The 10,716-nt window shown below is 54.7% G+C and overlaps 1 protein-coding gene across 7 annotated transcripts in view; it reads left to right on the top strand.

Moving 5' to 3' along the window:
• PLD3 (phospholipase D family member 3) overlaps nt 1–10,163 on the top strand; it is a 42,720-nt gene extending 32,557 nt beyond the window's left edge. For all 7 annotated transcript variants that reach the window (XM_023229119.3, XM_023229123.1, XM_023229118.2 and 4 more), the window contains 8 exons: nt 293–476; nt 2,476–2,596; nt 2,678–2,805; nt 4,237–4,437; nt 6,535–6,674; nt 8,334–8,499; nt 9,464–9,563; nt 9,664–10,163. In XM_023229119.3, the coding sequence (XP_023084887.1) occupies nt 293–476; nt 2,476–2,596; nt 2,678–2,805; nt 4,237–4,437; nt 6,535–6,674; nt 8,334–8,499; nt 9,464–9,563; nt 9,664–9,851 (1,228 nt within the window). In that variant the 3' untranslated portion in view covers nt 9,852–10,163. The remainder of the gene's footprint in view (nt 1–292; nt 477–2,475; nt 2,597–2,677; nt 2,806–4,236; nt 4,438–6,534; nt 6,675–8,333; nt 8,500–9,463; nt 9,564–9,663) is intronic.
• The last annotated feature ends 553 nt before the right edge of the window (nt 10,164–10,716 follow it).

The raw sequence follows: 10,716 nt of genomic DNA, 5'->3' as shown, positions 1-10,716 counted from the left end.
ACAAAAAAAACTAGCCGGGCAAGGTGGCAGGCGCCTGTAGTCCCAGCTACTTGGGAGGCTGAGGCAGGAGAATGGCGTGAACCCGGGGGGCGGAGCTTGCAGTGAGCTGAGATCCGGCTACTGCACTCCAGCCTGGGCGACAGAGCGAGACTCCGTCTCAAAAATAAAAAAATAAAAAAATAAAAAAAATATATAGTCTGTCCAACACACCCATGGACGGACAGCTGAGCACTCACCTCCCAGCCGTTGCTCTTCAGCACCCTATGGCTGACAGCATCCCCCACCCCCCCAGAGCAGTGCTGGTGGAAAGCATTCCTGAGGGCCTGGACTTCCCCAACGCCTCCACGGGGAACCCTTCCACCAGCCAGGCCTGGCTGGGCCTGCTCGCCGGTGCGCACAGCAGCCTGGACATCGCCTCCTTCTACTGGACCCTCACCAACAATGACACCCACACGCAGGAGCCCTCTGCCCAGCAGGTACCTGCAACCTTGGCCCTGGCCAGCAGCAGGGGCAGGGGGTGGGAGGCAGCGGGGACTGTGGGGGATGAAGGGGTTTCTCCTGCAGCCCAGGAGACAGATGGGCGTGTCTCACACAGAGGATTGGACACAGGTGTTTGCAAGCAGCTGCCTTCACATGATTCTCTGGACCGGAGGCGTTTGTCACGGTCATCTGTAGGCCTCTGAATGTCAGGGTGCGGGTTTGGTTACAAGGGATTATTAGGTTGGCGGATGTCACTCACCCACAAGCTGCCCTGACCCCGTCACACAAAGAAATGGAAGAGTGGAGTAAATAACAGCCCAGCATCAAGACAGGGGCCACCTTCCAGCTGTGTGACCCCAGGCAGGTCACCTGTTCTCTCCGTCTTCAGTTTATCTGTAAAATGGGGTCAATTTATAGCACCTGCTTCTTAGGGCTCTTGTGAGGATGAAATGGACTAATCCAAGTAAATTTTAGCCCAGTGCCTGGCACGGAGTTAGCCTTTCTGTCTCCTGTTACTATATCCTGCTATGGTCTGCAGACAAACTTAAGAACGTAAAAGCTTCACCATTTGAAAAGGAACAGCCTACGTGGATAACCTCTTCCACTGAAAACCCATGAATTTGTTCCTTCTGTTTTCTTCTCCCTACTGCCTCTTTTTGTGAGAAGTTATCTTAAAACTTAACTAAAATTACAAGGCTCCTTAAGAACTGCCTGCAAAAAAAATAATTATGGCCAAGTGTGGTGACTCACATCTGTAATCCCAGCACTCTGGGAGGCCTAGGCAGGAGGATCACTTGAGCCCAAGAATTTGAGACTAGCCTGAGCAACATAAGGAGACCCCTGTCTCTACTAAAAAAAAACAAACAAAAAATTAGCAGGGTGTTGTGCGCGCCTGCAGTCTCAGATACTCGGGATGGAAGGCGGATGGCTCGAGCCCAGAAGTTGGAGGCTGCAGTGAGCTGTGATCATGCCACTACACTCCAGCCCAGGCAACATAGCAAGACCCTGTCTCAAAAAAAAAAGAAAAGAAAAAGAAAAAGTAATAATAATAATGATTACAAAAGTTGAAAATCAAAGCCAGGCATAGTGGTACACACCTGTGGTCCCAGCTACTTGGGAGGCTAAAGCAGGAGGATGGCTTGAGCCTAGGAATTGGAGGCTGCAGTGAGCCATGATCGTGCCACTGCACTCTAGCCTGGGCAACATAGTGAAACCCTGTCTCTAAAAAAAATGTTTTTATGTTAAAAAAAACCGTATGAGCTCCCACTCCCTACTGGCTCCCTCCGAAGTGGTTTAAAACACAGATGTAGGAGGCAGATGGTCTGGGTTCAAATCCTGCTCCATAGCTGGATGTGGTACACTCCTGAGGTACCAGCTACTTGGGAGACTGAGGCAGGAGGAATGCTTGAGCCCAGGAATTGAAGATCAGCCTGGGCAACGTAGCAAGACCTGTCTCAACAAACAAACAAAAACAAAATCCCACTCCACTGCTGAGTTCTCCATGGGGATTATAATTAAACCAGCCTCACCAGGTTGTGAGGATTCAGTGAGTTCACTGAGAAGGGGTCTAGAACAGGGCCTGGCACACAGTAGGTTCCAGGGCATCCTTGATCGTTGCTGTTGTTGGCATCATCGTGCCTCACCCGATACCTTCCGGGACCCCCTGCCTGAGCCTCGCCCCCACCATCCTGGGAGATGCCTGGAGGCCCTGCCTTGATGCTGAATTTTGAGAAAGTCCCTGGAGGGGCAGGAGGGGGCAGGAGGGGTCAGGGGGCCTTGGAGGGGGATTACAGGGCAACTAATTATTAAAGCAGATAAAGATGTTTAAAACAGATAAGGAAGTCTTTTAATATTTTAATCTGTAAAGTCTTTGTACAGGCTAATGTAAAGCCTGTTTACTCCTAATCATGTCTCAAAATAACTCCACTGGGCATTACCTTGTGGGGTTGGAGAGCTGGCTGGTCCAGCCCTTCAGAAGCTCTCCCCTCCCTGCAGGGTGAGGAGGTCCTCCGGCAGCTGCAGACCCTGGCACCAAAGGGCGTGAATGTCCGCATCGCTGTGAGCAAACCCAATGGGCCCCAGCCGCAGATGGACCTGCAGACCCTGCTGCAGAGTGGTGAGCTGGGGCCCAACTGGGGCTGGTCTGGGCCTGGGGGTACCCAGCCTGGTCCCTGATCACTGCCCCTGCTGGTCACAGGTGCCCAGGTCCGCATGGTGGACATGCAGAAGCTGACCCATGGCGTCCTGCATACCAAGTTCTGGGTGGTGGACCAGACCCACTTCTACCTGGGCAGTGCCAACATGGACTGGCGTTCACTGACCCAGGTCTGCCTGCACCCTGTCTACCTTCCTTCCAGGCCAATCCCTGCCCCACAGGGCACCCAGCCTCTGACTGCACCCCTCACTCAATCCAGAGTCGTCTCCACCCATTCTCTGTAATGGCTTCCTTCTTGCCTACCAGGCCTCCCTAATTCAAGTTATGCATGGTGGCTCACACCTGTAATCCCAACACTTTGGGAGGCCAAGGTGGGAGGATCGCTTGAGCCCAGGAGTTGGAGACCAGCCTGGGCAACATAGTGAGACCCCACGTCTACCAAAAAAAAAAAATTAGCCAGGTGTGGTGGTGCACACCTGTGGTCCCAGCTACTTGGGAGGCTGAGGTGGGAGGATCACTTCAGCCCAGGAGTTTGAGGCTACAGTGGGTTGTATTCATGCCACCGCACTCCAGCCTGAGTGACACAGTGAGACCCTGTTAAAAAACGAAGAATCCCCAAATGGAGCCCTCTGCTGCCCTCTCCCTGCTCCTGGAAGCCTGGGGCTCCCTCTGATTCCCAGTTGCAGCTACCAGCCCCTCTACAGGGCATTCAAGGACCTGTGCACGCATTTGATCTTCATTGTACATCTCTGTGTGCCTGCTCTAAGTCCAGCCCTGTCCCGGGTAATGTTGGGAACATGCTGGTAACAGATGGACCTCATGGAACTCCCAGTCCAATGCAGACTGGCCTGTCCCCTAACAGTGACAGCCCAGAGGGGTCAGAGCCAGGGTTGGGGAGACACAAGCAGAGGGTCAGGGCCAGGATGGAGGGAACAGAGGGTCGTAGAAGCTCAGAGACCCCAACCTGGGGTATCGGAGGGTTTCCCAAAGGAGGTATAACTAATCTGATCCCTGAAGGATAGGGAGGAATTAGCCCAAGATAGGGAACAGAAAACAGCTTGGGGAATGAGGTGAAGATAAGACACACATGAACTCATGAATCCATTTCCTCAACAGATAGCTCCCCTAACCTTTAATCTCAGCAATTATGCAGGGAGATGCTGCAGATACAGCTGTGACTGAGACATCCCTGGTACCTGTCCTCGCAGCCCAGTGGGAAGACCAGTTTGTCACCAGAGAGAATGAGGAAGGAATCCCAAGGGACTATGAGAGCCCGGAGGAGTGCCTGACACAGGCTGGGTAGTCACGGGAGGCTTCCTGAAGGAGGACATGTGTCAGCCTAGACCTACGAATGAGTAGAAGCTAGCTCAGTGGAGGGTAGAAGCAACAGCAGATTGCAAACGTTCAGGAAACCTGGAGCTTTGGAATAACTGATTTTCATCAAAACTTAAGTTGGTAATCATGCTAGGACTTTAGCTATTGGAGCTGGGGTGGAGGGGTACTAAGGGACAGGAGGATAGCCAGAAGCCAGACTGGGGAGTGTCCCTGTCATCTGTGAGCACCAGGCCGCTGTTCCTGAGCTCAGCACTGCCCTCCTACAGGTCAAGGAGCTGGGCGTGGTCATGTACAACTGCAGCTGCCTGGCTCGAGACCTGACCAAGATCTTTGAGGCCTACTGGTTCCTGGGCCAGGCAGGCAGCTCCATCCCATCAACTTGGCCCCGGTTCTATGACACCCGCTATAACCAAGAGACACCAATGGAGATCTGCCTCAATGGAACCCCTGCTCTGGCCTACCTGGCGGTGAGTCTGGGGCAAGTGGGGCCTGTCATGTCCCAGCCCCATGCTGTCACTCACAGCCTCCATCTGTCCCTGTCTGGTGATGATAGGGAGGGCGTATCCTGACCATCAGTTCTCACCCCAGCTCATTCTGCTTGGTCAGGGGCCTGGAGTAGTTCCCAACATCCCTCTGCCTCTATTTCAGTTAGAAAATGGGTAACCTGTTAGTGCTGCTGGGAGAGGTTCCCTGCGTTCATGCACACCAAACCTTTGGTGCTCTGTGTCATCCAGTATAGCCACAGGTGGCCCTTTCAGTTTAAGTTCATTAAATGCAATTAATAATTCAGGTCAGGTGGGGTGGCTTATGCCTGTAACCCCAATACTTTGGCAAGTTGAGGTGACAGGATCACTTGAGGCCAGGAGTTTGAGACCAGCCTGGACAACATAGCAAGACTCTATCTTTACAAAAAAAAAAAAAAAATAGCTGGATTGGGTGGTACATGCATGTAGTCCCAGCTACTCGGGAGGCTGAGGCAAGGGGGTCTCTTGAGCCCAGGAAATCGAAGCTGCAGTAAGCCATGATCACACCACTGTACCCCAGCCTGGGTGACAGCCTGTTTCAAAAACAAATTTTTTTTCAAGGCATGGTTTCTCATCCGTCCCTGTAATCCTAGCCCTTTGGGAGACCAAGGCCAAGATGGGAGGATCACTTAAGGCAAGGAGTTCAACATAGGGAGACATCATTTCTTTTTTTTTTTTTTTTTGTCTTATTATTTATTGCTCTAGACAGGATACCAAAGAACTAGGGAGACACCGTTTCTACAAAAACATAATAAAAATTAGCCGGGTGTGGTTGCGTGCGCCTGTAGTCCCTGGGGAGGCTAAGACAGGAGGATCACTTGAGCCCTGGAGTTCAAGGCTGCAGTGAGCTGATTGTAACACTGCACTCCAGCCTGGGCAAGAGGCTGCTGCTCTGTCTCTAAAAAAAGACAAAATTCAGTTCCGCATGCAGTAGCCACCTTTCATATGCTCAGTAGCACCTGTAGCAAGTGGCCACCATATTGGACATTTGCATCACTGCAACACGCTCTATTGGACGACACTAGCTCTCGCCCATGGCAGATACTGATCACTCTGGACAAGGCACTGATGTTTCTAGCTCTTAGATAGTTTCACTAGTGGAGGCAGGCAACCCAGGTCTCCCTAGGTCCCCCTGAGCAAGTCACCTGTCCAAGTCGAGTCATCGTGGAAGGCACGACCCTAAGGTGTGGACACAGGGAAGCATGACTCATTGGGGTCTTTCACTACGGGGGCCTCCCACAGGGGATCACGGCTCTCCTCATTACCACTTCCCCGTTTAGAGCCTCAGTTTCCTTGTCTGTTGAGTATTAAGGGAGACGGGGGGCCAGGTGTGGTGGCTCATGCCTGTAATCCTAGCACTTTGGGAGTCCGGGATGGATGGATCACTTGAGTTCAGGGGCTGGAGACCAGCCTGGGAGACGTGGTGAAACCCCATCTCTACCAAAAATACAAAAATTAGCCAGGAGGGGTGGCGGTCACCTGTAATCCCAGCTACTCGGGAGGCTGAGGCAGGAGAATCACTTGAACCCAGGAGGTGGAGGTTGCAATGAGATGAGATCATGCCACTGCACTCCAGCCTGGGAGACAGAGCAAGACTCCATCTCAAAAAAAAAAAAAAAAAAAAGACTTGAGCAGAGGTCCTCAAACCTGAACGTGCCCCAGAATCAGCTGGGGGCTTGTTAAAACCCAGATTCCTGGGCCCCATCCCAGCACTCTGATTCAGTAGGCCATGTGCAGTGAGGCCCAAGAATTTGCATTTCTAACAAATTCCCAGGTGATGCGGTTGCCACTGGATCAGGGACTGGGTTCAAATCCTGGCTCCATTTATCCGCTGTGTGACCTTAAGTAAGTCACTTACCCTCTCTGAGCTTCAGTTTCCTCACCTGTGAAATGGATGTGGTGATTGACCCTCCTCTTCATGGAGGCTGAGGATTCGTTGAGCTCCACAGTACCTGACTTGTGGTGAGCTGTCCGTATGTGAGATCCACTGTGACGATGCCCCTGGCAGGGCATGTGTCTTGACTGTCCCCTCGCCCTCAGAGTGCGCCCCCACCCCTGTGTCCAAGTGGCCGCACTCCAGACCTGAAGGCTCTACTCAACGTGGTGGACAATGCCCGGAGTTTCATCTACATCGCAGTCATGAACTACCTGCCCACTCTGGAGTTCTCCCACCCTCACAGGTACTGCCGGGTGTGGAGATAGGGAGCCACTGCAGGGGGCCAGGAGACAGGAGAGGGAATCATGGAGACCAGAAAGCTGGTGGGAGCTCCAGGCAAGGGGACAGATGGAAGAGAAGCCACAGGGAGAGACAGTCACCAGGAGGTGACTGGGAAGAAGGTATCTAGGTACTTGAGACAGAAGAAAGAGATTACGGAGGAGACAGGGATGAGGTTTCAGGATGAGGTTTGAGGAAACAGAGAAAAGGATGAGAGGGCTGCACCCGGTGGCTCACGCCTGTAATCCCAACACTTTGAGGGGCCGAGGTGGGTGGATCACTTGAGGTCAGGAGTTCAAGACCAGCCTGGCTAACATGGTGAAATCCCATCTCTCCTAAAAATACAAAAATTAGCCGGGCATGGTGGCATGTGCTTGTAATCCCAACTACTAGGGAGGCTGAGGCAGGAGAATTGCTTGAACCTGGGAGGTGGAGGTTGCAGTGAGTTGAGATCGCGCCACTGCTCTCCAGCCAGGACGACAGAGCGAAACTCTGTCTCAAGAAAAAAAAAAACAACAAAAAAGAGAGCGCTCAGAATGTTGGGGTTGAGGGCAGGAAGCCTGAGGCAGGGGTGCAGGATGTGGGATTTGGGGAGGTAGGAGGCATGCGCTGGAAACAGGATGAGGGGTTGGGGAATGGGGGCTAAAAGTATTTGGGTTTAGAGTAGCAAGCTTGGGGATTTGTGATCCTGGGATAAGAAGGATAACCATACCCACTGCAATGTCCAGGTGGATGATGGCGCTTGTGGGGCTCAAAGAAGGTATTCTAGGGGCAGTAGATAAGACAATGGGTCCAAGGCATGGTGGCTTATGCCTATAATCCCAACACTTTGGGAGGCCGAGGCGGGAGGATCACTAGGAGTTTGAGACCAGCCTGGGCAACATAACGAGACCTCGTCTCTACAGAAAAATTTGAAGATTAGCCCAGCGCGGTGGCACTCACCTGCAGTCCCAGCTACTCAGGAGACTGAGACAGAAGGATCATTTGAGCCCAGGAGTTGGAGGCTGCACTGAGCTATGATTGTGCCACTGCACTCCAGCCTGGGTGATAGAGCAAGAACCTGTCTCAAAAAGAAAAAAAGAGGATGGACCGGGTGCAGTGACTCACGCCTGTAATCCCAGCACTTTGGGAGGCCAAGGCGAGCAGATCACCTGAGGTCGGGAGTTCGAGACCAGCTTGATAAACATGGAGAAACCCCGTCTCTACTAAAAATACAAAATTAGCTGGGCGTGGTAGCGCATGCCTGTAATCCCAGCTACCCGGGAGGCTGAGGCAGGAGAATCACTTGAACCCGGGAGGCAGAGGTTGCAGTGAGCCGAGATCGCGCCATTGCACTCCAGCCTGGGCAACAAGAGTGAAATTCCATCTCAAAAAAAAAAAAAAGAAAGAAAAAAAGAGGATGACAGGACTGTGTTTTGGAGAGCAGGAATGGGAGCCACAGCCAGAAAGAGGAAATATCCCGTAGGATTTATGGAGGCAGGAACGGGGTCTGGGAGCCAGTGATGAGGACGTCCTCTGAATAGCTAACGCTGGGCCCAGGCTTGGTTCCCCAAAGCTGAGGGCAAAGCCTGTGGACACAGCCACACTCTGCATCCTGCCCCACCTCCTACACACTCGTCCCCAGGTTCTGGCCTGCCATTGACGATGGGCTGCGACGGGCCGCCTATGAGCGTGGCGTCAAAGTACGCCTGCTGGTCAGCTGCTGGGGACACTCGGAGCCATCCATGCGGGCCTTCCTGCTGTCCCTGGCTGCCCTGCGTGACAACCATACCCACTCCGACATCCAGGTGGTAAGCACCAGCCCTCGGCCCCTGTGCGGGGCAGTCCTGGGGACACAGCCCTCATGGGGCTCATCTGTCAACTGACAAGGACAGCCCAGAGTAAGCCCTGTCACAGCGGGGAAACCACGGGTCAGGGCCAGGGTGGTGGGGGCACAGGGAGAGGGGCCAGGGCTGGGATTTGGGGGCACAGGCAGAGGGGTTGGGGCCAGGATGGGGGTACACAGAGGTGTTGGGACCGGGACTGGGGACGTGGGCAGGTAGAGGGGTCGGGGCTGGGATTTGGGGGCACAGGCAGAGGGGTCAGGGCTGGGATGGGGAGGCCCAGGCAGAAGGGTTGGGGCCAGGGTGGGGGGCACAGAGAGAGGTGTTAGGGCCAGAGTGGGAGGTACAAGCAGAGGGGTCAGGGCCAGGATGGAGGAGGCCCAGGCAGAAGGGTGAGGGCTGGAGTAGGGGGGCACAGGTAGAGGGGTCGGGGCTGGGGTGGGGGGGCACAGAGAAGGGTTTGGGACCAGGACTGGGGGAGTGGGCAGGTAGAGGGGTCGGGGCTGGGATGGGGGGCATAGGCAGACGGGTCAGGGCTCGGATGGAGGAGGCCCAGGCAGAGGGGTCAGGACCAGGGGGGTGCACAGGCAGAGGGGTCAGGGCCAGGGTGGGGACACCCAGAGGAAGCCCCTGCCCTAGCGAGAAGGGCCAAGGAAGATGTTCTGGAAATGGGGGCATCTGAGACAAGACCTCAGGAATGAACAAGAGCCATTCTGTAGGGAACAGTGTTTTGCAAATGAGACCACCGGGGCCTCCCTTTCAGCTTTCATTCTCAGAGTGCCCCTCCACCTGGCCCTGTTCTGGCCCCCAGGGATTCTGTGGGAAGCAGTGGAGTCCCACAGACCTGGCACCATGCCCCGCTCCCTGATCCCGGGGTTCCTCCGACTCCCAGTGCCTCACACACTCCTTCCCATCCTCCCCTCCCACTCAGAAACTCTTTGTGGTCCCCGCGGATGAGGCCCAGGCTCGAATCCCGTATGCCCGTGTCAACCACAACAAGTACATGGTGACTGAACGCGCCACCTACATCGGTGAGTGTCCTGAGCACCACAGGGCACTGAACAAGAGGGGGTTCAGACACCCCAGGCAGCCCCCTGAGGGCTCCCTTACGCGCCACCCATTCCTCTCTAGGAACCTCCAACTGGTCGGGCAACTACTTCACGGAGACGGCGGGCACCTCGCTGCTGGTGACGCAGAACGGGAGGGGCAGTCTACGGAGCCAGCTGGAGGCCGTTTTCCTGAGGGACTGGGACTCCCCTTACAGCCATGACCTTGACGCCTCAGCCGATAACGTGGGCAATGCCTGCCGCCTGCTCTGAGGCCCGGTCCAGCGGACAGGCCAAGGCCTGCTAGGCCCCCACAGACCCAGATGCTCTGGGTCATGGTCCCTGTCCCCGTGCCCCCGCTTCTGTCTGCCCCATTGTGGCTCCTCAGGCTCTCTCCCCTGCTCTCCCACCTCTACCTCTGCCCCCACCGGCCTGACGCTGTGGCCCCAGGACCCAGCAGAGCTGGGGGAGGGATCAGCCCCCAAAGAAGTGGGGGTGCATGCTGGGCCCGGCCCCCTGGCCCACCCCCACTTTCCAGGGCAAAAAGGGCCCAGGGTTATAATAAGTAAATAACTTGTCTGTACAGCCTGTGCCTGACTGAGTGGTGTGAGATGGGGTGCAGGGGTAGGGGACAGCTGGCATGGGCCTCAGGGACATCTTTGTGTGCTGAGCCCTCGATATGTCACTGGCATGTGCTGAGCCCTCAGTGTGTGACTAGTGTGGGTTAGCATGTACTGAGCCCTCAACATGTGCTGGCGTGGGCTGGCATGTGCTGAACCCTTAACATGTGGCGTACATGGGCTGACCTGTGCTGAGCATGCAGCGTGCCACCCTGTGGCCTGGCATGGACTTCACACTCATGTAGCCAGCATGGGGTATGTGCTGCACAGAAGCATGTTCCCAGATTGATCAGCAGAGACCAAACCATTGCTACATCCCAAGGGTGAACAAGCATGGCTGAGCACCGGACCGTGCACCAAGTGTGAATTTAGGCCTGCCAAGTGGATTTCCACCCAGCATGTCCCCAATGTGGATGAGTGCATGCCAACCCCATAAACATGTAGGAAGGACAGGCCAACAGATAAGGAGACCCCAGCTTCTGGCAAGCTTGATTAACACACTGAACACATGCATGTTC

The sequence above is a fragment of the Piliocolobus tephrosceles genome, chromosome 21 (genome assembly GCF_002776525.5).
Source record: "Piliocolobus tephrosceles isolate RC106 chromosome 21, ASM277652v3, whole genome shotgun sequence".
In the NCBI taxonomy this organism is placed as follows: Eukaryota; Metazoa; Chordata; class Mammalia; order Primates; family Cercopithecidae; genus Piliocolobus; species Piliocolobus tephrosceles.
The sequence above is the reverse complement of the archived record's forward strand: the minus strand, read 5'-3'. Positions and strand labels throughout refer to the sequence as shown.